This window comes from Amblyomma mixtum, chromosome 5 (genome assembly GCF_055824585.1).
Source record: "Amblyomma mixtum isolate Tamu chromosome 5, ASM5582458v1, whole genome shotgun sequence".
Classification (NCBI taxonomy): domain Eukaryota; kingdom Metazoa; phylum Arthropoda; class Arachnida; order Ixodida; family Ixodidae; genus Amblyomma; species Amblyomma mixtum.
In genome coordinates this window covers 40,353,482-40,375,779 of record NC_143016.1, presented here as the reverse complement: position 1 = coordinate 40,375,779, position 22,298 = coordinate 40,353,482, and the positions used below count along the sequence as shown (strand labels likewise).

Sequence of the window (22,298 nt, the reverse complement as noted above, 5' to 3'; positions counted from 1 at the left end):
CCTGCTCGAATTCTTTCCCTTAATCTACCGAAAAGCTGAAACAGCTGATGAGCTGCGCTCAAATTTCGTATTAGGAACTAACGTAACCGTCTGCAATTTTTTTTCGTATCTTTCTGGCCACTTCACGCTGTAGTGTCGCACGAATGTGGCGGACAAGATGGTGACTCGGTAAACGCGCACTCATTACCTGCAGGATCCGCCGGCGTGACTCGTCCGCGAGGTTTGCTGCCGGGGCCTATACTGAGCTGCTACTATGATCCGGCATGGTCGAACGCCACACAGCGGGGCGCTTGGGTATACAACCTGGCTGAGCACTTCCACGCCGAAAAGTGTAACCACGTTGTCTTCGTGGGCGTGCAGTACGGCTACCAAGGCATCGTGCTCCGTCGTTACGTCTCAGGTGCAACACGAACTGGGGCTTAGTGACCCACGCTATATTTCAAGTCTCTGCGAGGACTAGTGCAAGAGATGTCTTCCTTTAATAGGAAGGTGAAATTTTTTTTTTTTGAGAATTTAAGGCTCTTGAAGAACCGTAGCCAAGAACCTCCAGTGTCGTCCTGTGACCCTCTCTGTGTCTGCGTTCTTCCGCTGGTTTTCTCTTTAGTTATTCTCCAAGAATTCAAATGTATGGAGCTTCTAGGTAAAGGATGCCATGTAGTTTTGCGATAGAATTTAAAATGATGACGTAATTGGCGAATAAAACTGCGACGATATTAAGGCTTCTCCTAACTGCATTAGAGAAGTGCGAAGAAACTCGTTATGATGTCCCTGTTGCCGAAATTTCAGACGTCCGCTGTCTTCGCCAACAAGCTGCAGTGCGACCTGGATGGGTGCCATCCCGTTTTTGAAGAATGCAAGGTCATAAGCCGGAACCGAGAGTAACTTGCACGCGAGAACATAAGAAAATTGAAGCAAAATTGTGTTAGTATCATTTCTATATTGCTCTCAGGGAAAGAGCTCGCTTTTCTTGAAGGTGATAATCAACGTTAAGCAGGTTGTTTTGTTTGTTACTTGCGGACCAATAACCGGGCTGGTATTTCTGTGTTTTTTCTAGCACCCATGGTGTATAAAAAGCAGTTCACGCAATGAATAAACACCAGTTGAAAGTTAGCGCACGTGTTGTCTTCTTCATGTTCGTCCTTGTTTGCAAGCGCTAAAAGTGTTGTCATAACATTTTCCTCAATCTGCACCTATTGTAAGCCCACATGAACAACATCCTCTAACTCGTGAACTCAAGAACGCTGGGTTATGACCCGGCCTGCCTACTCCGGTGAGTGTTGCTCAGTAGTTGTTGCGGTATAAGTGTGGGGGGGGGGGGTCCATGCATATTACTACAGACAGAAGTGAAATCAGTATAATGGCACGATTCAAAATCCACTGGCAAGCACTGGCTGTGGTAGTGCATCTCGTGCTCCCACGTATACGTGCACGGAATGCCTCCTGAATCATGAACTGCTGAGTCACGGCACTTAAATGCGAGAAGGAGGCTGTCTCAACTTCTCCTTTATCTGAAACTCTTTTGGACGAGTTCTTGCCTAGTAATGTGCTTAGGTCCAAGACAGAAATTTACAGGTATACCAACTACCTTATGTGCTGGCATGCGATAGCATTAGAAGTTATTGCCGCGCTTTCCGAAAGTGACGCCTGGGCTGGTGACGTAGTGTCTTGCATGGCGACGTCACATTCCTCGAGCCAATCTTTTCCTGATGGAGGCTTTTAATGGTATCACATTAAAAATGAAGCAGCTTCATCATGAAGTGGATGCGTTACTGGGAGACTGAGGAAAAACTGAAGTTGGCTGTATTGAAAGATTACTGTCTCTTAATGGCAAAGACGCTACGGCTATGAAAACGTAGCTGTTGCAACCTAGAAAAGGTAAAAAAAAATACGTATATAGAGGTAGATATCGCTACCACCGTTCTTTGTCAGAAACTGCGGTGACATCCAGACAGTTGCTAGGGCACGGGTCCCTCAGGCTAGGCTACACAGCCATTTCCTTCAAAGTGCAATAATCACGCAGTTGTTCTCGTTCTTGATGTCACAAGCCTGAATCGAGTCACTAAACGTTATTTTATGCAATTTTTTTTACAGACGAAGATGCGCGTTTGTTGCGAATTACACCGCAAGATCCCCAGGGAGAGCGATGTAATCAATTTGCAAGAAAAAAATCAACTTATAGCAGACTACAGAGTCATTTATGCTAGATTAATGTGATAGGAAGCCTATCTAAAGATTTCTCTTTACGCTCATAAGAGAGCTACATACCCGCACATGCCGGCCTTTTTTGTGCTGCATTCATTGAGTATTTTTTTTTCTGCTGCATTAATGCTCGCCTTTTACAGAGTCCCTGCCGAAGTTCCTTAACCTGAAGCGTCCTGAACTCTCACTGGTGGTGTCGGTGCTCGTGCCAGATGTCTCCAAAGCTTCTGTGGATCCTGACCGTTTCGCAATCACTGTGACTGGCTGGGCTGTAGAACGAGGATTCGATGGAGTAGAACTTGACGTCGCTGAAGAGAGCAGCGGCAAAGGATACGACGTCCTCGTTAAAGTAAGCCACGTTCGATTTACTTGGCTTGACGTTGTGCAGAGTAGTTGGAGAGCTTTAGCTTAGCCGTTAGATATTAGTTTTGACGTGCAGCTGATTGACGTGGGCCTGCTGCCCGCGCAGTTGCGTTATGGAAGGCGGAGTTAGCACCTGACACTGCGCGTGTGCAGCAGGCTTAAGTTAATTAGTTTTACGTTTAGTACTTTATACTGTACATCTCTGGATAAAAATCTTAACTACCTTCCATATCCATTTTGAAGTTTGTATGAACGCGCGCAATTTTTCAGCAAAATTATGAAACATGAAAGCGTATAATCAAACTTTCTTTATGTTGGTCAGCTGCCTTTCGCACCTGCTTTTTAGTTTTGCCTTTAATCACCCCAGTGACCTGCGTTTGTTTTTCAGGCCGTGTCAATCGAAATGGCTCGTTCACCAAAAAACTGGATCTTGAGTGCCAACATCTACATGAGGCCAAGCTTCATAAATCAGGTTGACTTGAACCTTTTGCACAGGTTAGTGGTCACCAAGTGTGTCCCGAAACAGTTTCGTCGTTCTTCGTGCAAATACCCGAATTAGCCGCTAAACACAAGAGGATTAAATAGTATTGGTCGCACTTTCCGCCTGACTAGATCGAAAGAACACTGAACAGAACTCACCGTTTTCCTCGTATTGTTGAGAGTGGAGGCCTGCTACGTGTTATCAGGGAAGAGACTTCTGTTGAGACATCCAGAATAAGACAGTGGCATTGAATCTCAGTGGGAGGGCTCGGCCGGGGATGTCAAAGATTATGTGCCGAGCTGGTGTAGCATTCGGCCACGTTGGGCGAAGCTGTGCTTAGTCTGGCGTGGAGCCGAATCGCAGCGCCTGCGAAACGCGTTGCTCAGTGGGCATTGCGTACAGTTCCAGTTCATCCTCCCCGCACAGGCACATCGACTTCCTGATCCTGAACACTCAACAACTATCGAACCCTGACCACGTGACTGCGGCTCACTCTCCCCTCTACGGAAAGGACTCATGGGTGAGGAGGATACGTTGCAGTTACGCAAAATGCTCTGTCTGGTCCCCACTAGGTCTCTGCTTTCGCGACTTGTAGACGAAACATTCAGCAATTATCCATACGTATTTTTTTTGTATTTATTAGGCAGGCCCTGGTCACATGTATTGTCGGCGTCTGTGGAGTTCTAGTACAATTACGTAAAAGTACGCGACAAACACGCAACAGTGTCTATTGCAGCAAGTAGGTTTCTTTCAGAACAAATCCTGCTCTTCAGATGTAATCTGTTATTCTATCTATTTCCGTACATCTTGTGTCACTTACCACTGTGGTCAACACTTAGAAACGAAATTTATTGAAATATTGGGGCTAATAGGAAGAATACTGAACACTTCCTCGCTGCGTGACATCTGTGTCCGTGATATAATCTATGGGAGTAGTATATATGCTCCCGTGAAGCGGCTGTTGTTCGCAGTCTGGTCCATTTGTCTTTAAAGCAGGCATACCATTGTCGACCGCTATGGCGGCTATAAAACTGCGCATGATGCATTACGTGACGCTGTACATTATCACCGTTTTAATACAAACGAACGAGCTATATATCTATAATAAATTAAGGAAAACCGGTTGTTGCTTCCCTTTCAGCGCGGATATTTTTTTATATACGCTCCTCTATGAAGAAGTGGCGGTGAGATAATTCTCTAAGAGTGCTGATTGCCACAATTTTCTGGTTAATAGTTACTTCGCAAGGCAGTTCTAAATATAGATAAATTCTGATTTGTTTCTTATCGGCACTGGTCGCTGTGGCGCCGACTTAGAGTAAGACATGAAAATGGACGTGCTGAGCTCAAAGGTTTAAAACTTTTTTTTTATTATTATGTTCCCAAAGCGACGCAGGCTATGAGGTACGCCGTAGTGGAGGGCTCCGGGAAATTTCGACCACCTGAGCTTTTTTTTGTGGTGCACTGAAATCGCACAGTACACGGGCATCTAGCGTATCTTCCCCGTTGAAATGCGACCACCCTGGTCGGGATGGAACCCGCGACTTTCGGGTCAGCAGGCGAGTGCCATAACCACGGAGCCACCGCGGCTGCGGACGGAAAGTGTTAAATTTGTTAAGTATCAAGAGCATACGGCCGGTCGGCGAGATGCCGCAAGTGTAAAACAGGTACATATTCTTAACGCCCTTGGGGCATGCCAAAGAGGGAAGAAATTTTTTTACACTTCCTGCGTTATTTGCGAAGGCTATCAGTTCGCACCGCTAGATTGCAGATAATAGACCGGTTCAGTTACGCGTATGTAAAGACTTCAAGCACGCACATGTGAGAACTCTACGCGCGCTATACGTGCTTGTCGTCTACAACACTTTTAGTTACAAGTACGCCACGCATGCTAAAAGAAGCCATTTGGCCGTATTCCTCTAACCTTGAGTTGCTCACGTAACTCACGCATGCTTCTCCCTTCCGTCTCTCGCCAAGTATGTTCACTGTTATAGCCAGTATTATCCAAGACAAGTATTTAAGCCGAGCCAGTCAAGCAGCGTTAGCTCCCGAAGCAAAGTAGTATTTGCTTGTGCCGATCTGAGGTTTGCAATGCCTCTAAGTGTACTCGTTATCTGCTGTCATTCTGCGCCTAAGTCGGCAATGCTTCCGAGGCTCCCCACTGCGTGCGCCTCCGTGCAGTGTCCCTTGCCTCAACTTTTTTCGCACTTCAAGCAAAGAGCTCAGTGGAGCTTTACTGAACAATCGAATCTTACATCCATTCTATTTGGCGATGTTTAATGTTTCTTCAAGGACCTGTTCCTGCTGCGAGTGCTCTACCTCGGTTCCGGGCACAAGGGGCGGCGCCGAGGAAAGGAAAAATTTGTACTGGCATTTTCTCTCTGTATATGGCCCTGCGCAGTGAAGTTAAACGACAGGGTGACTATCCCTACTGCATGCTGCGCGAGCAGCAGGTGCTTGCGGTCGCGCAGAGTGCGGACGCTGAACACGCTTTGTATCGCGCCTAACGAGCGCACAGCGATTTCCATCCATCGCGCTGCTTATATCGCGTGCTGTCTTCGAAGGCGTTTCGCACCCTTACGGCTCGCAGCAAACCCGAGTGAATGTTTTTGGAAAAACGAAGGCATGATGCCATCGCCTTTGGGTGGCGTCTTGCATCTGGCGCTCTCACTTGTCGGAGATGCAAGTACGCAGCTGCTCGCGCAAGCTTGCAGATCTCATCAACAGTCTTCCACACACTTTTCTATAGCGGTGGAACGGCGCGCTGTATTGCGCATTTGACACCGTAGCTGCCTAGCGGGCCTGATACAGCTTTTAAAGACGTGAGGCGTTAAGCGTTGTTCTCCACGGGAATGTGAATACACGATAAGGTCTTCTTTAGAGCCCTGAGCCACTCGTAAATGATACACATGTCGAATGTCGATGGAGGCGAAATGCTGCTGTGTACTGCGCGATCTTATTACACGTTAAAGAACCTCAGGTGGTCGATATTTTTCGAGCCCTTCACTACGGCGTCACTCACAGCCTGAGTGGATTTAGGACGTTGAACTGCATAAAACATAACCCAAACAAATGTACTCCTCGTTGCGCCGTTCGACGCTCTAGGCAGGGGTGTGAAAAACTGTATACATCCGTAAGAGACCAGCAGGCTTGTTGCATGCTGCGCATGCGCACTGCTCCCACGTTAGGGCTGTTCGAACGCAAAGCCTTTACGTATACGTGTAACTTAAAGTCTGTAATGCCCCATTTCGCGGGTGTCGATAAGCGGTCACCTCAAAAGAACCAGAGATATACCAGCGTCTGACTGCTGTATGACGGACTCTCCGAGCAGAACCGCAGCGTGGGAGAGGTGTATGCCCGCACGGGCACCCTCTCTCGGCTGATTCCCGTGGTGCCGTTCGTGTCACGAGAGTTCGAGTTGAGGCCGGGTGGGGGCGCCCCCAGTGTAGCCGCGGGAAGCCCCTGCCGCGGACTGGCCCCCAGGACGCAGTACCACTCGACGCCAGGAACTAGGGCGTTCTTCGAGGTGCGTGCGCATGACTACTCCAGTTTTATAGCAAACCTTCATTATCCTTGCAGACATTTTTGTGATGGCGATGTATTTTTATTTGTTTTAGCGCGTTGGCACCAGTGCTTCCCCTCAGCCGCTTAGCCGTTGTCTGTGAGGACCCTCTATGTGCGTACGGAGTTCTGGATAGCCGGCCTTAAGTGGCCACCTGCCACCTAGGTGGCCCCCCTAGGTGGCAGGTGGACCACCTCACCTTAAAAAGAGCTTTAGGGTTGTGAATAAGAATAGAAACAAGCTAAATTTGAAACATTCAAATTCTTTAGGAGCATACTTCGTCAGGACTAATTTAAAAAAAATTGATTTTTGTGGGAAGGAAATGGCACTAATACTGTCTCATGTATCTCGGTGGGCACCCGAACCGTGCCTTAAAGAAAAGATAAAGGAGGAATTGAAAGAAGAAAGGAAGAGGTGCTGTAGAGATGCCTTTTTGCGTTCCGCGTCCATCGACCATGGCGGCCGCGTTTTGGAACGTTAATGGCGCTCGTGTGCTGTGCAACGTCGGTGTACGTTAAAGATCCCCAAGTTGTCGAAATTATTCCGGAGCCCTCCACTACGGCACCTCTTTCTTCCTTTCTTCTTTCACTTCCTCCTTTATCTCTTCCTTACGGCGCAGTTCGGGTGTCCACCAAGATATGTGAGACAGTTACTGCGTCATTTCCCTCCCTCAAAAACCAATTTCTTCAAATAAATTCTGACAAAGTATGTTGTTAAAGGATTTGAATAAGTGTCTCAAATCTACCTTTTTTATATTATTATTCACAACCCTAAAGGCTCTTTTAAGGCGAGGTGCCAATATTCATTTTCTCCTGAACAATAATAGATTGGAACTACCTGCCCGATGACTGCATTCAATATCGGAGTATGACAGAAGTCAACATAATCAAAAGCTAGCAGGGCTTAACAAATTGCCAATCTTGTCCTTGTTAATTTGTCTCTTATATTTAAATACGAAATTTATTTTTACCAACGGATGTTTTTCCTTTTGCTTTTTTGTAGCTGATTCTCATTGTTCATTGTTGCTATTAATGGTCAGCAGTTTTTGTGATTTTACATTATGTATACTGTTTGAATTTAATTGTCATGTACTGCTTAGGCCTGGGCTGCAAAAGGGAATAAATAAATGAATAAATAAACAAACAAATAAATAAACATTTACTTCAGGTGTTATAACATTTTTTGTTCATTTTACATGTACTGACATCTTGCCTGTACTCAGGCGGGTTCGATCCCGGCCGCGGCGGCTGAATTTGGATGAAGGCGAAATTCTAGAGGCCCGTGTACTGTGCGATGTCAGTGCATGATAAAGAACCCCAGGTGGTCGAAATTTCCTGAGCCCTTCACTACGGCGTCCCTCATAGCCCGAGTCGCTTTGGGACTTTAAACCCCAATAAACCAATAAACCAAACTCTAGGAGTACAAAAATATATATGTTGCCAATTGAGTGGAGGCGGAAACGGCTATATATGACTCGTTTCGCCGTGCTGCAGGTGCGTCGGTTTGGTTGGTTTGGTTTATTGGAGTTTAAGCTCCCAAAACAACTAAGGCTATGGGGACGCCGTAGTGAAGGTCTCCGGAAATTTCGACAACCTGGGGTTCTTTAACGTGCACTGACATCGCAAAGTACACGGGCCTCTAGAATTTCGCCTTCATCGAAATTCCACCGCCAAGGCCGGGTTCGAACCCGCGTCTATCTGGTCAGCAGCCGAGTGCCATAACCACTGAGCCACCACGGCGGCTTGCAGGTGTGTCGAACTTTATCCGACTCATCGTGGTTCAAAGCCTGGCAAGAAGACGAGTATCTGTACATGATGGCCAGGGAGTTGCAGTTTCTTGTCGTCGAAAGCAAGGAGAGCGTCATTTGCAAGGCAAGGACATAACGAACCTTCACTTAGAGTAAGCATGGAACGCCCAGTACGCGACTGCATTTGCAACAGGCGCTGAAATTTCAGCCTCACGCATATGACGTTATCGCATTCAAAGCATCATTTTCGGCGCCTGTAAGCTCCATGGTTCTGATGAGTGGTGCGGTCTATCGTCGTAAAAATGTTGTCAGTGGCATTTTGATAACGCTCTGAGGGCGAGCCTCTTTGCTTAGAAATTAGGCATGTCCTACAACAATTGCTTAAAGTGGCAATCTTACGCATTTCCTAATCATAGGCTTATGAGTCAGTTTTTACACTGGCGTAAAGATCGAGAAACTTGCACTTTTACAAAGAATAGCCTTGGTCGTTTTTTTTGCCATTTTAAACTCCCGCCACCTTACGGGTGATGCATTGGAAAGCCTGTGCCGAAAGTATCTACTGTCAGGATCCTCTCAAACATCAGAAGCATTGAATTGCAGCCTAGAAAAGGCAAAAGCCAGCCTAGCTGAGTGGGGCAGCATACAAACAGCTAAAAGAAACTGAAGGAAAACAAGTCGCAGCTGGTGAAGCGATGAATTAAGGCGCCCATGCGTAGCAGGTTGCTCGAATTGAGGTTTTATGCTGCTAAAACGTGGCGCTAGAAAAGAGAGGCTTGGAAGTGGTGGTGGAAACTCCTGGAACTTTTTAAAAAAGGTGACTGCCTTGAGCAAAAACTTTTAAAAAATACTTCTCGTCTTACACATACGAATTAATTCACTGGCAAGAATCGGGCTAGCATGGTTCTGTGCCGTGTTTATGTCAGTGTTTTTACGTTGCGTGTGTGTGACATATATGACAGTAAATCGGATTACATTTTCTTAGTGTAATGGGACCATGTTAAATCAACCCGTTTGCGCCTAAACTGAGTTTTCTTTTGGCTCGTCCAGAGGCTTCATGTGCACCGATTCCCCACGACAGGAGTAGCAGGTTTTATTTTGTTTAAGTTATTCTTCCTGAATAGTCTGTGCTCGTGGTTGAACATGTCCGGTCAGCCTCATACGGTAATATTGCTATCGCGACATGCCGGGCTGTTGTTTTGCGGAACCCTATCTCTCCTTCGCCTCGGTAACTGCCGGAAACTATACAGCTCCTTGTTTTGTCTTACACTGCGTTGCGCCCTTCAGATGCAGTTCGTCAGGGCCCATCGTCTTTTGGGCGTGGCACTCAAGGAACTGGGGCTGGACGCCTTCCGCGGGCCATCGGAGTGTGGCATTCAAGAGACACTCTTCGACGCCGTGGTGACGCAGATGCGTTACCTGGAGCCCAGTGTAGAGGAGAAACTTCGCTGGAAACTCGCCGACCATCGAGTGATGGTGGAGTACGATGCGGGGACGCCCACCTGCACTAGCATCATGCGCTAGGCGACGCTCCAACAGTGTGTTCGCTCCCACAAATTTGGACCCATAGGGCATTTCACAACGTCCCCTTAAAAGCGCTATTTGGCGATTGTTTGCACTTGTGACCGGTGCAGATCAACTAATTTAGACATATTTTAACGTGAAACAAGAGAAAAAATTGAAATATTGCCGAACAATTAACTAGAGCTCTGGTAATAAGGAATGCTGTTGAGTCATGGCCATCATGGGAGATGGTTTCTATGAGTGCTTCTAATAACGCACACTACTGATTGAAAACAAGGGAAGTTTTTTAAACGAACCGGTATTAAAACATCAACGGAAAATCTATACCAGCAGATTTCATGTGAGTGTAAAAGTGTAATAGAAATCGCTAGGTATGGAAAACTTTACAGGATTTCGGAACGTAAGGTAAATTTAAAAGGGTAAAGGTTCGGGTTAGTGGGTAGTTCACTTGGGGATCAATAGTGCAAAAAGCAGGGACAAGATAGGACACAAGCGCTTGTATTCTGTCTTGTCACTGCTTTTTTCGCTATGGAACCTCACGTAAGGTAAAATTTGTACACGGAATCCTAAACACTATAGCGGCAGGCAAACAAATTTTAAATGGTCTGAAAACTAGTACAAGGATAGGTGGAGGTAGCGTCAGAAATTAAACAAAAGGGAACGTATAAGACATGCTACAATGTAACGCATTGGTTATGCTACAATGACTGAATCATTCCGCTGAGGTTACGCGTAAAATGCGCCATTTAGGCTACCACAGCATTTATTTTTGCTTGGTTAACAAAACACTGCCCGAGTTTAAATTTTTTCAGGTCAGTGTGGTGAACGTGCTTTTTCTCAACACATATAATGAAAGCGAAAAGAGACACTTCAACACGCGTTGTTTTTGCTTACAAAAAGGATGTCGCTGGCAAACATCGCATCCACCAGTGGTCGCGCCATATCAGCTCGCACCACCATAACAAGGCTTTGCCAGCGGCCAAGGTTGAATAGTTGATGACAATCTGAAATAATGTCCGTACGCTGGTTTGAAAAAGTCTTTCGCGATGTAATACTTGCACCGTGGTTGATGCCCACATGGTTACTGTTTCTTTATGAGGTGACACGAGCCAATTGCGACAATAATATTGCCAAGAAAGGAGCTTGCAAGGGATTATTTGCAAGCATTCTGCAACAATTAAATAGCCTGGCGGGGCGCGTGAATGTGAGAGCATACAGCCTGTACATACAGCCTGTGCATATAGCCTAAGCATACAAATCTGTTGAGAGTGAAAATAAGCATTTGCTCCCACCTTTCAAAAGCTTAGGGGCTTGAACTCTTTATGGTCCAGCAGCCAGTCCAGGAGCTTGTACAAGTTTCATAATGGCGGACTCTATTATTCGACTACAAAGGCTGAGTTAAAATAAAGTTTGATGGATTCAAATCTAGCTACCGATTTTATACTAAAAGTGAGCGTTATACATCGCTGACATTGGAGAAATGTTCGCAGGGCAGCTTGAAGGGCACTTCAGATTCGCACTCAGTCCAAAGAAGTTTGCTTGAATGAGGTCTATATCGTGATAAAAAAATTACGAGGGCGGGCGTTCATTTCCAGACATGAATGCTCTAAGATATTGTATGTGGGGGCGCTTGCCAATGAATAAGCTACCACTCAGCGCAATTATAAATGGCATGTACCCAAAGCGGTGGCGGTCCTAAGGGGTACCTCCCCCTCCAGAAGCTTTGCACATCTTCCCGAACCTCTGTTTTTGGGCTTTCACTGAGCAGGTGGAAAGAATTCCCGACCGGTAATCTTTCAAGCAAGTTAAACAAAGACTCCAGAAGCAATACATTCGGCCAGGACAGCGCGTGGTCCCGACGAAATTGTCAAGAGAGTGAAAGTCGATGTCCTTGCTTCGGGACAACTGCGTTGGCATCGGAAGCGATGGACGCAGTCTTATGACCTCGCAAACTTGCGGAGCAAGCCAAGGGATTAAAGAAGACGCCGTGAATGCTGTGCGCTGTCCTTGCTTCAGTCACGCCTTGAACCTATCGTTCAAAATCTTTGTCTGTTCAGAGCGTGCTGATTTTTATGGAAATCGCAACATCAACAGCGTCTTTCTTCAGCTCGCCTCGTAATCGAAACGAAATGCTGTCCTTCGACGCGGGCTCAAAGGTAAGCTTCAAGGGATTTAAGAAACACGTTGGGTTGAGCGCCACAGCGCAGAGCTAGAATTTGTCTCCTTCGGAAGACATGATTGCGGCGCTGTACAGGTGCCGTCAGAAGAAAATGGAAGGCAATACTAACGAAAAAAATTAATCATTGCCCCCCCCCCCCCCCCCCCCCCCCACCCCAATTCATGCATCCTTGAATACATAAGTGCAGCCTAATTGTGATTGTTCGAATTTCACTGTGCACCAACAAACAAACAATCTAAAGCATGAACCATCATGCTTTAGATTGAAAGAAATTAAAACTTTTTGACAAAGTCGCCTTCCATTTACTTTTGACGGCGAGTGTACGTCGTGGCCAAGTGGAAAAGCCAGTGGTCGTCATTGGCTAATGCTTGCACTCTTAAACCAGCACTTCGAAGTACCAAATTCCTGGTTGTCTTGATTACGATGAGCGACGGCTTTGCCCTCACACTACATGTGAGCAGGCTTTGTCAAAAAGAGACCCTAGATAAGCACACTACAGCCGAAGTCTTTCATGTCACTTGTGCAGCTTAAAGCGATAAGAGAGAAATCTGAAGTCGAGTTCAGCCACCTTTTCTGGGAAGTGCAAGCTCTTGCAGACAAAATTGGCGTTGAACTATGTGTTCCCCGGACTGCGAGAAGCCAAATGCGCAATCAGAACGGATGACCGATTAACGAGGCATTCACTCTGTTCCGATTGAAAAACGGGTGATTGAACATGCACTGAATGTAGAGACTGCTGTCGGATGACCGATGAACGAGGCATACACTCTGTTCCGATTGAAAAGCGGGTGATTGAACATGCACTGAATGTAGGGACTGCTGTCGGATGACCGATGAACGAGGCATACACTCTGTTCCGATTGAAAAGCGGGTGATTGAACATGCACTGAATGTAGGGACTGCTGTCGGATGACCGATGAACGAGGCATACACACTGTTTCGATTGAAAAGCGGATGTTCGAACGTGCACTGATAATACAGGTGGTGCTGTACTTTCGTAGGTGGGCGATGAGGAAACGAAACTACACTCGCCCCGTCGAGACTGCTTTGCCAAAGGGCACAGAGCTCGGTTAAAATGAACACGTAACCACGGAGCTCGGGCAACCACGCACGTCCGGACTGGAAGGCAGGCGCTTCTGCTCGCACCTATCTTCGCACTATCCTCGCCCGCATCCGACGTCTGTTCTGAGTCACGTAGTACATATAGCAACGCGTGCCTTTTCAGATGTCTCCGTATTTGCCCACTACTGAGTCGGAACATCGAGCGCTCCTTTGTCACGCGACAAACTGTCACGCACACAGGTGCACCCAGACTGCAATTCTTGTATACGCTTTTCCTTAGGACTTTGAAGTAATATGAAAAAAAAAAGAAACAGTGATAAAAGGGCTCTAACTTATCGCGCATCCATTATACAATCTTGAGGCACTCCCAAGAGTGGCTCATTCCTAAGCCATGGGCCACTCTTTAAAGAAAAATAAATTACATGAAAAAAATTCTCTTGCAGCTTCTTCCTCCAAACTTCACGTTGCCAGTTATTGCAGCGAGCTGATGAGAAAGGTTATTGCAATAAGTTGGTGCGAAAGGCAGGAATTGTGTTTTTTTTTAAATGTGGCGGGACTTATATTTCTATGTGATCTGTTCTAATTTACGCTTCGTCTAGTGCCAGCGCGCCAGGTTAATACGTACGGCTACTTGAGTCATACCCACTATGCAGGAAAAAGGTTTGAAAGAGTGGCTCATTTTGTATTGGGTTTGGTGGCGCATAAGCATCCAAGGCTGACGACATGCACCAAACGCAAGGTATAGAAAAATTTTGTTCAGGATTTTATAAAAAATGTGTAACGAACGCTGGTTTAAAGGGCCTAGAAAGTTATTTCGTACCGCCTAGTGAAGATAAAGGACAAATTTTTTTTTAAATGGCGATTGGTAAAAGTTATGAAGGTCAGGCAACCTAAGCAGTCATCCTTGGCTGAGCAAGGATCTCGAGGCTCCCAACTAATGAAATAGATGCCTCAGCCTTCTTCTCAGGAATGAGAAAGTGGCTGAGGTGTATCAAAGATAAGTGAGACGCTGGGTTATAATTTACAGTTTATAAAGAAAATCCGCTTGACTGAAAAGCTATGAACATAAGCTATATTAACAATTGCATTTTCTCATAAGGGTAGCAATAGATGAAAAGGAATGTGTTTATTATAAACTTGAGTAAAGTACTTTTTTCTTAGTTTTTCGAGTTTTGTGCATGAAAGTAGAGTATGGTTTAGTGTGAGCTCGTCTCCCCATCTGTCTAAAAGAGGTTTGTCTTGATTCATCAGTAAAAAGTTATGTGTCAGGTGTGTGTTATATGCGGAGGCGACATAAAATTACTTCTATAAAAACGTTCCTTGTACGTACAGCTCTTTCATTCTCCGAGCACAGGCTTTGCAAAATGCAGCCTGTTCATTTCATTGTCCCATGTTGTCTGCCATTTAGCCTTAAAGCTACAATGTATTGATTTCACGCAGTCTCTGTGGGGCATGGCAATCTTGGTTTCATGACGGTGAGCTTCTACTGCACACGGGTCGGCTCTTTCATTTCTAACTATTCGAATACCGGTCGGCACCTAGCAGAATTTTATCACTTGTCCCTGCGTTGTGACTTTTTCTATGTGGTGTATTATGCAGCAGCTCCTTTTCAAGAGATGGCAGGGCTGCCTTCGCCGCGTCTGCCGGGGGCGCAGATGGCCCTGCCGCAGGCTCACTATGTGTGGCCTAGGCAGGTGCCGAAGCCTGGCGTGGATCCCCGCCCCGTCGCACCACATCGGCGAAGTTTGTTTTTGAAATGATGGAGAACGTGCCATTGGCATGTGAGAGTCGTTGACGTGCTTCTCTGAACGAAATGTTTTCCTTTGTTTTCAGAGTAAATATTTCTTTTTCAGTTTTACATGTTGCACAAGATATTGAATAAGCGGGGTGATCTCCACCACAGTTCGCACAGCATGGTGCTGCTTCATAGTTCTCAGAAATGGGATCACGTGAGCCGCATTTCGCGCACGTTTTGCTGCCAAGGCAACTCTGTGAGCCATGAGCACATCGCTGGCAGTTGTAACACCTGTCGCGGGTTCGGGATGTAGTGGCGGACATTTATTTTCAAATAGCCAACTTCTATTTCTTCGAGGAGTGGACTTGAGTTTAAAGGGAGGGCAAGATTCTCTGTTAGCATTTCTTTGTTTTCTTGCCTGCTTGCGATTCGGTAGAAACTAATAACATTTGGTCCTTGAGACCCTCCAGCGTTTCTTGTTCGATTAGTTTTAGGAAGTCGGCTTCAGAGATTACCCCCGGACGGTGTTCAGGGATCTGTGTGCAGTTATTGAGACTGGGGTTTCTCTAATTGACGCTGTGAAGGACAGTTTTGAATGTTGGGTACTGTCTTTCAGGTCCAGTAGGAGGTCACTGCAAGACATTTTTTTAGCTTGTAACCCGTGCCCAAGGCATCGGTCGGGCTTTTTGCTACAAAGAATAGGGATATCGTTCGGGCAGTTTTTCTGTCTCTTCACTTCACAAAACGTGAAATTTCGGGAAAGTTTTCTTTGATTTCTGCAAGTACTGGGAAGTTACATCGGTCCGCACTCTTTTTTGAGGGCGATCATTTTGTTGGAAAGGAGGAGCCACGAAATAAGTGTAATGTTCGGCCGCACGGCCAGCCGCCCACCACGGAACCCACTGAGGATACGGGACAAGAACTGTCAAGTCCTGCCCACTTCAGCTGCTAGACCCCAACATGAAAAAAAAAAAAAAAAACTCGGGGTAACTCACCACACAAGGTTTACCCTAGCCGCCAGGAAAAAAGGAAAAACCAAGAAGGGAGGAGGATATAGGAGAGTTGGGAGAAAGAAAACAGGAAAGTGAAGGACGAAGGGGAAGGCAAGTAAAGGTGACTTCCGATTTCAGGTGCCCTCTACGGGAAGCTGGGGGCAAAGTGGCGCGTTACCTCCGCCGAGGGGCCGTGAAGGTCCGAACACTCGGCATCGGTTCAACAACAGGATCCCCTTTTCCCCGCACACTGCTGAGCCATGCATGGCTTAGCGCGGGTGCTCGGGTGCGTGGTGACGCACTGTTCACCATCATTCCCCTGCGGGGATGTCCCTGCGGATGCTCGGGAACCCGTGGTGTCGCAACTCACCAACATCTGCATGTTGCAGACGTCCCTGCAGAGATGTCGAGAGGGACTCATTCTGTGTAGTGAAAGTCATAGGCCCTCAAATGCCTGAAATGCCTAAAGATAAGCTGTAAACTTTGCGGTACAGTTAGAGCTTTTACTTGTAGTTAAGAATTGCGTCGAGAAGACGCAATGAAGTGAGTGCTATTCGATACTGGTGGGATTATTTTTCAAAACTGAAAATATAGGAAACGGAAGTTTTGTTTTTCCGGTAGGAAAATTCATTGGCTCGCGTGCATACGAACATAGTGTGCAGACGTTATCATCCTTCGAACGATGCTTCTACTTACCGAAAGGGAGGCTTGTGGATAAATGACAACAATTAACGCACCCCATCAAAATACGCATCACTGAAGATGATCCTGGACTCACCATCAAGGCTTATTGCTAGAAAGAGCGAGAGGCGCGTAAAAGTGAGGAGCACAGGAACCGGAGAGCGTCGTTTTACCTCGCTCCCCCTAAAAGTTGGCACAAAGTTTTCCGATAGGAATTTCGACGCTGCGGGATTTCCGCGGGAAGCAACGTGAGGCACTCCAGCCCCTTTCTGTTTCAGCACGCCTTAAATGCTTCCAGCTCGGCTTCCCACTCTGGTGCTGTCACTACCCGTCTCGCACGCGGAGCGACTTTCCGCCTGCACCTCGTTGAAATCCCGTTCCAACTTATTGGATTCGCGCTCGGATGTCAACTGCAGCTGGAGACAGGTGGAAGCTGGCATTAGAGGAATGCTCAATGCCGCGGCTAACAAATAAGCCTTGCGTCAAGCTTTGTTCAGCAGACGAATTCACGTGCGCGTGGCATCCGGTGACCAAGATGAGGGGAGAGCGCCGCATTCAATGCTTGAAGTGGCTTTGTGTAGTAAACAGCACAAAAAAAAAACAAGAACAAAAGTAGACAACACACGGTGAACGCTGACTTGCAATTGAACGTTTATCGGTAGAAATACATGCAATAAATAGCAACCTCTCACGGTGCATATCAGGGCAACACAAAAAGAAGGAAATTGAGAAACGTGAGTTGATTATCTTTTTCGTGGGATTTTTCGCGTTATCAGCCGAAGCACAGCCAAATCAGCTAGCCCAGCTTCCTAATCTTACTCGAAGTGGCCTCTGTTGTAATCGCACTTCTTTGACGTAAACGATACCACGTGATTTCTAGACTGTAATTGTCCTCGGTAGATGTAGTACGTGGGCCTGCCGCTAGAAAGCTATCCCTCGTTGTGAATGGAAAGTGCATGTCCTCGGTGGGTCTGCCCTCCGCATTTCGTGACACTCGTTTCGACTGACCCCCTTTGCAGGGTGTCGTTATTGGCTCGTGACTGGGAAACGCAAATAAATAGCCACAGACTCGGAGTATGGGAGAGCCGCTCAGAGTCGTACAGGACACTGAGCGCACACATGCATGCATAAATTCTTCGTAAGCCAGAGAGCGTTTGTGCGGGAATACACAGACACAAAAGTACGCATATAAGACTACACTGTAATGAACATTGCAGTTAGGCGCGCCACGTGTCTGCGAAAGAGCTTCAATGCAGTAACTGGCTTCCAACACCAACCACTCGAAGTGAACAGCAAGTGCTTTTTTTTACCGTTACATGTAAGCACACTAATTGAAAGGACATGCACGCATACACAAACAGGCGAATGAATGGTGGACGCAGATTGGACTGCCACTTGCTCACACGGGAACTTCCTCTGATGAGTAAATAAGTCAGCCACGTAATCCACCACGAACTCACAGCGGTGGCTCTACCATGTCGTTTTGACATTGTGCACAGTGCTGCAGGTTCGATTCCAGCCAGAAAACTGGCACTGAAACAAAAGGATGGCTGGCTCTTCAGTGTTTCCATGAGTCGCTCTGTATGCACAGCATTAATGGGTCGTCTGCAAAGGGCGCTGATAGCGGAAGCTGCCTGGTGATTATAAGAGACCAAAAAAGTATCAAGCCTGCATGCCCAATACTGTTTTGGGGTTCCTTGAAGGGGAACTGCCACCAAATTTCAGAAGGATGTCAAGACAGAGCCCTAAAAACATGACAAGGAAAATCGTGCACAAATGAGTACACGTAAACTCTTGTAAAAATCATTTTTATGCGAAGCATACTACTTTAGCTACCACTTCAGCCCTTCACCGTGGTTGTGCGCCTCCAAATCACGTGATACATGACGTCACACCACGTGACACGATGGCGTCACGACAGTAGAGAAACGGGGGCCCACCTCGCGCCGTCGCTGTGGTTGTGCGCCTCCAAATCACGTGATACATGCCGTCACACCACGTGACACGATGACGTCACGACAGTGCAGAAACGGTGGCCCACCTCGCGCCGTCGCTGTGGTTGTGCGCCTCCAAATCACGTGATACATGACGTCACACCACGTGACACGATGACGTCACGACAGTGGAGAAACGGGGGCCCACCTCGAGCCGTCGCTGTGGTTGTGCGCCTCCAAATCACGTGATACATGACGTCACACCACGTGACACGATGACGTCACGACAGTGGAGAAACGGGGGCCCACCTCGCGCCGTCGCTGTGGTTGTGCGCCTCCAAATTACGCGACACGATGATGCTTCGCATTCTCCAGGCTTAACCAAGTTAAGCCTCAGCCATTTTTTTTAATGTTCCGAAGTGACTCTTGGGTTATGCGGTACGCTGCAGTGGAGGGCGCCGACTTAATTTACACCATCTGGGGGTCTTCACCGGCCTCTATTCAAATTAGAAGATATGGTGCAGGTACGGGAAACCGAGGGCTCTCCTGAAGCCGGGCCCTTTGGGTGTGAACTCATTACGGACGGCGGAAAGTGAAATAATGGAGGCTTAAAAACGGCTTGGCAATCCTAGATAGGTACTACAGTAATCTTTCGAAAGTTCAGTCGTGATTAACATGCTTAAAGACACTGAAGCATAAACGCCATGCTTAAACACGCACGCAAGACTAGAAGCACATGCCGCATGCGGTTCCGTGGTACGGCAAACAGCGAACGCTGTGCAGCATATGGCGATCTTTTTCTTTTTTTAACTTGATGTTCGGAGGGGGCTCTTGCTCGGTTTGGTCAGAATGAATGGGAAGTTCCCATCGTCGCTGGCGATTCATGCAGAAAAATAAACTTTTCGCACAAGCTGTAGCAGCAGCTCCATCTCTCGTCGTTGAGGCCCACCTCGTGAACCAATACACGCGGCTCACGCAGACGGCTCCTGGGCGCCGCCTGCTAAACCGCTTACACATCCAACACGACTGCACTCCAGAGGAGGCGGAGCGTATCCCAGTACTATGGCGCCATATGCTCTGGGTCTCCCCGCTCCCCCGTAACATGGACACCGACATGCATGAAAACAGACGACAAGCGCGGGCTCGGGCTCTTGAGAGACAACACGGCTCCCGACCCGGTGTATATTATGTTGACGTAGCAGGGCCATCGCCCACGGGATTTTACTCGGCCGCTGTCGTTCACCAGGAAATGCACGTTGATGGACTCTCCTTTCGAGCCCCGAATTCAATGCGGGCCGAGGAAGTAGCGATAGCGCTTGCTGCCGCCCACGCCAATTCGAGAATAATCATCACGGACTCCCGAAAAGCATGTGAACATTACTTGGCAGGGGAGATCTCCCCCTTAGCTGCTTGTATTCTACGACGGACTGCCACTGATCCAACACCCAAACGAATCATTTGGGCTCCTGGCCACCAGGGCTTACGAGGTAATGAGGCCGCTGACGCGGCTGCCCGAGCGCTTACTCACCGGGCTCCTCATCCCAGCTCTTCTGGCTCGGAGACTAACCAGCCGCTGCTGCGATTCAGGGAAATATTAACACATTATAGCGACAACCACCGCCTTTTCCCGGCCCCTGCAAAAGGGCTGAGTAAGACGGAGGAGCGAACTTTAAGGCGCCTGCAGACAGGTACTCTACTCTGTCCTGCAATAATAAAACATTACGATCCTAACACGGATGGGCGATGCCCACACTGTGGGGAGACCTGTGATATCTTCCACATGGTGTGGGCATGTACTCAAAATCCCCACCTCCCCCCTTCCCCTACCCCTTCCAGAGAGGCATGGGAGACTGCCCTCCTCAACTGCTCCTCGCTTGAGTCCCAAAGGGCTCTGGTGAAACGGGCGAGAGACGGGGCCTCGTCGTGCGGTGTCCCGGACTAGGGACGCCGACCATGTAGCGGGGCCACTCTGTGGCTCACAAACTCTTTTTCCCAAAATAAAAGTTTTCACCACCACCACCACCACCGCTGACTTCGGATGCTACGAGTAACAGTGAGCCGGCGAAACGTCACAATTCCGAGGCCGAATTTTATCGTTGCCGTGTGGTGTCCAGTTTTCCCGTTTATACCTTTTCGGCACTTGGTAATGGCCACCCTTTTCAGAGTCTCGGTTTGAAGAACGACAGTTCTTGAGAGCGATTCTTCCCACACTGATTTCTATTACGACCTTGTTTTTAGTACTCTCTTGACATACGAGAAGAAAAAGTCCTTTTTGAGGGTTGAAAAATTTCGCTGCTTTTGGCTTTTAATGATCACATGGGACGGTCTTGTAAAGGTACCAGTAGTGACTGCTTAGAATCGCAGGTGGCGACACATACTATACTGACAATGAGGGGAAGGGCTTAAATATTTATCGCAGCAATTTGCCTCCCCACATACCTCGTGCGAGTATTTTTTTATTTCCGCAATTCGTTCTTGTATCCAGGGCACCTTTACCTTCATTATTGACTGCATGTGAGATGCTTGGTGTACCAACAAACTGCCATTTTGGAGTCATAAAACCGAGTTGACGAGCAGCGTGAGCGAAGGTATTTACGCTTTGGGAGGGAACCACAATTATGGGATGCCTCAGCTCACCGAAGACCGTAAATGGGCGAAGACAGGCAATAAAAGGCGCCTGTGCGGCTGTCGTTGTGCAAGGGCAGTTAGACACAACCCCATACGGAGCCGACTCGTGGATCACAGGCCGAGAATACATTCAGCACTGTGCTGTGTGCGTCGTCCCGAGCGCTACTCGCCGACATTTGTACGACGTTAGAGGGACGAAACAACGCTCGTTCTTATGCAGCATGCATCACCGGGTGTTGAGAGCACATGTGAATTAACCCACCAAGCTGGCTCGTCAGCCGTGGGCATGCGGCTGTTGAGAACGGAGCCACGATTCCTACATGGGTGCGGCAGCTGCATAGCAATGGGGGCCCGGGGGGGGGGGGGGGGGGAGTACTGCGAAGCGTAATCAAGTAATGGGCTGTTACGTACGTGCCATGGTATGGGCCCAGCTACAAGGCAACGTCGCAGTTACGTGAAACGATTGAGGCGTATTATATCAAAAAAGCTAGCTCACAAGCGTGACCTCAGCCTTATTGTATAATGCAGAAAAGACGTTTTTTCACTGTTTTTGTGATAAAAGAGTGATGCGTTTCTTTCTCTTCTTGAATGGTGTGCGCCTGCGCTGGTGTGAGGGTATTTAAGCTGTGTCTGTGTCACTAAATAAACAGTTGTCAGTCAGCGCTTTGTCCGTCCTCCTCGTGCTTCTTCTTACCGAAAACTATGAACTTAAATCTACAATACCAATTAGCCCAACAACTAACTCTACCGAAATTTTTATCATGTGCAAGAACAGCCGGACGGGCGTAGAGAAACTCATACTTAGAAAAATGGCTAAGAATGCAGGAGTTTAAAAGTATACTAAAGCTAGACTAGAAGTATTGTAAGGAAATAGATTTTTGTCACTTGGAAGTCTCCTTGAGAAACATGACGTGCACAGGAGAAAATGCTAGTGATGAAGCACTACGCTCAGAACATAAGTATAAGCTTATCGTACAAAAGGTGCAACACTTTTACTTATTTTCCAACTTTTTTTTTTACATTTTTGCTAGGGTATCTCAGGCGAAGCTTGTCTCACCAGCTTTCACGAAAGTGACTGCGGTTTGTTGCCTTGACCCCGGTGCGATCCAGCAAACGCGTTTTCGTGGTTTCAGTGACATGTCGGAAACCCCACAGACCAGCGTTTCTTCGTTGATCATAGGAGCTTCCTTCCTGCGAGGCTTCTGATATCTTCCTGC

The 22,298-nt window shown here is 47.4% G+C and overlaps 1 protein-coding gene across 1 annotated transcript in view; it reads left to right on the top strand.

Annotated features, from left to right (window-relative positions):
* LOC149341857 (uncharacterized) overlaps nucleotides 1-22,298 on the top strand; it is a 108,981-nt gene that overhangs the window by 20,768 nt on the left and 65,915 nt on the right. The window contains exons 4-9 of the mRNA XM_089546705.1: nucleotides 194-400; nucleotides 2,343-2,548; nucleotides 2,951-3,057; nucleotides 3,470-3,563; nucleotides 6,372-6,566; nucleotides 8,351-8,473. Of these exons, the coding sequence (XP_089402831.1) occupies nucleotides 194-400; nucleotides 2,343-2,548; nucleotides 2,951-3,057; nucleotides 3,470-3,563; nucleotides 6,372-6,566; nucleotides 8,351-8,473 (932 nt within the window). The remainder of the gene's footprint in view (nucleotides 1-193; nucleotides 401-2,342; nucleotides 2,549-2,950; nucleotides 3,058-3,469; nucleotides 3,564-6,371; nucleotides 6,567-8,350; nucleotides 8,474-22,298) is intronic.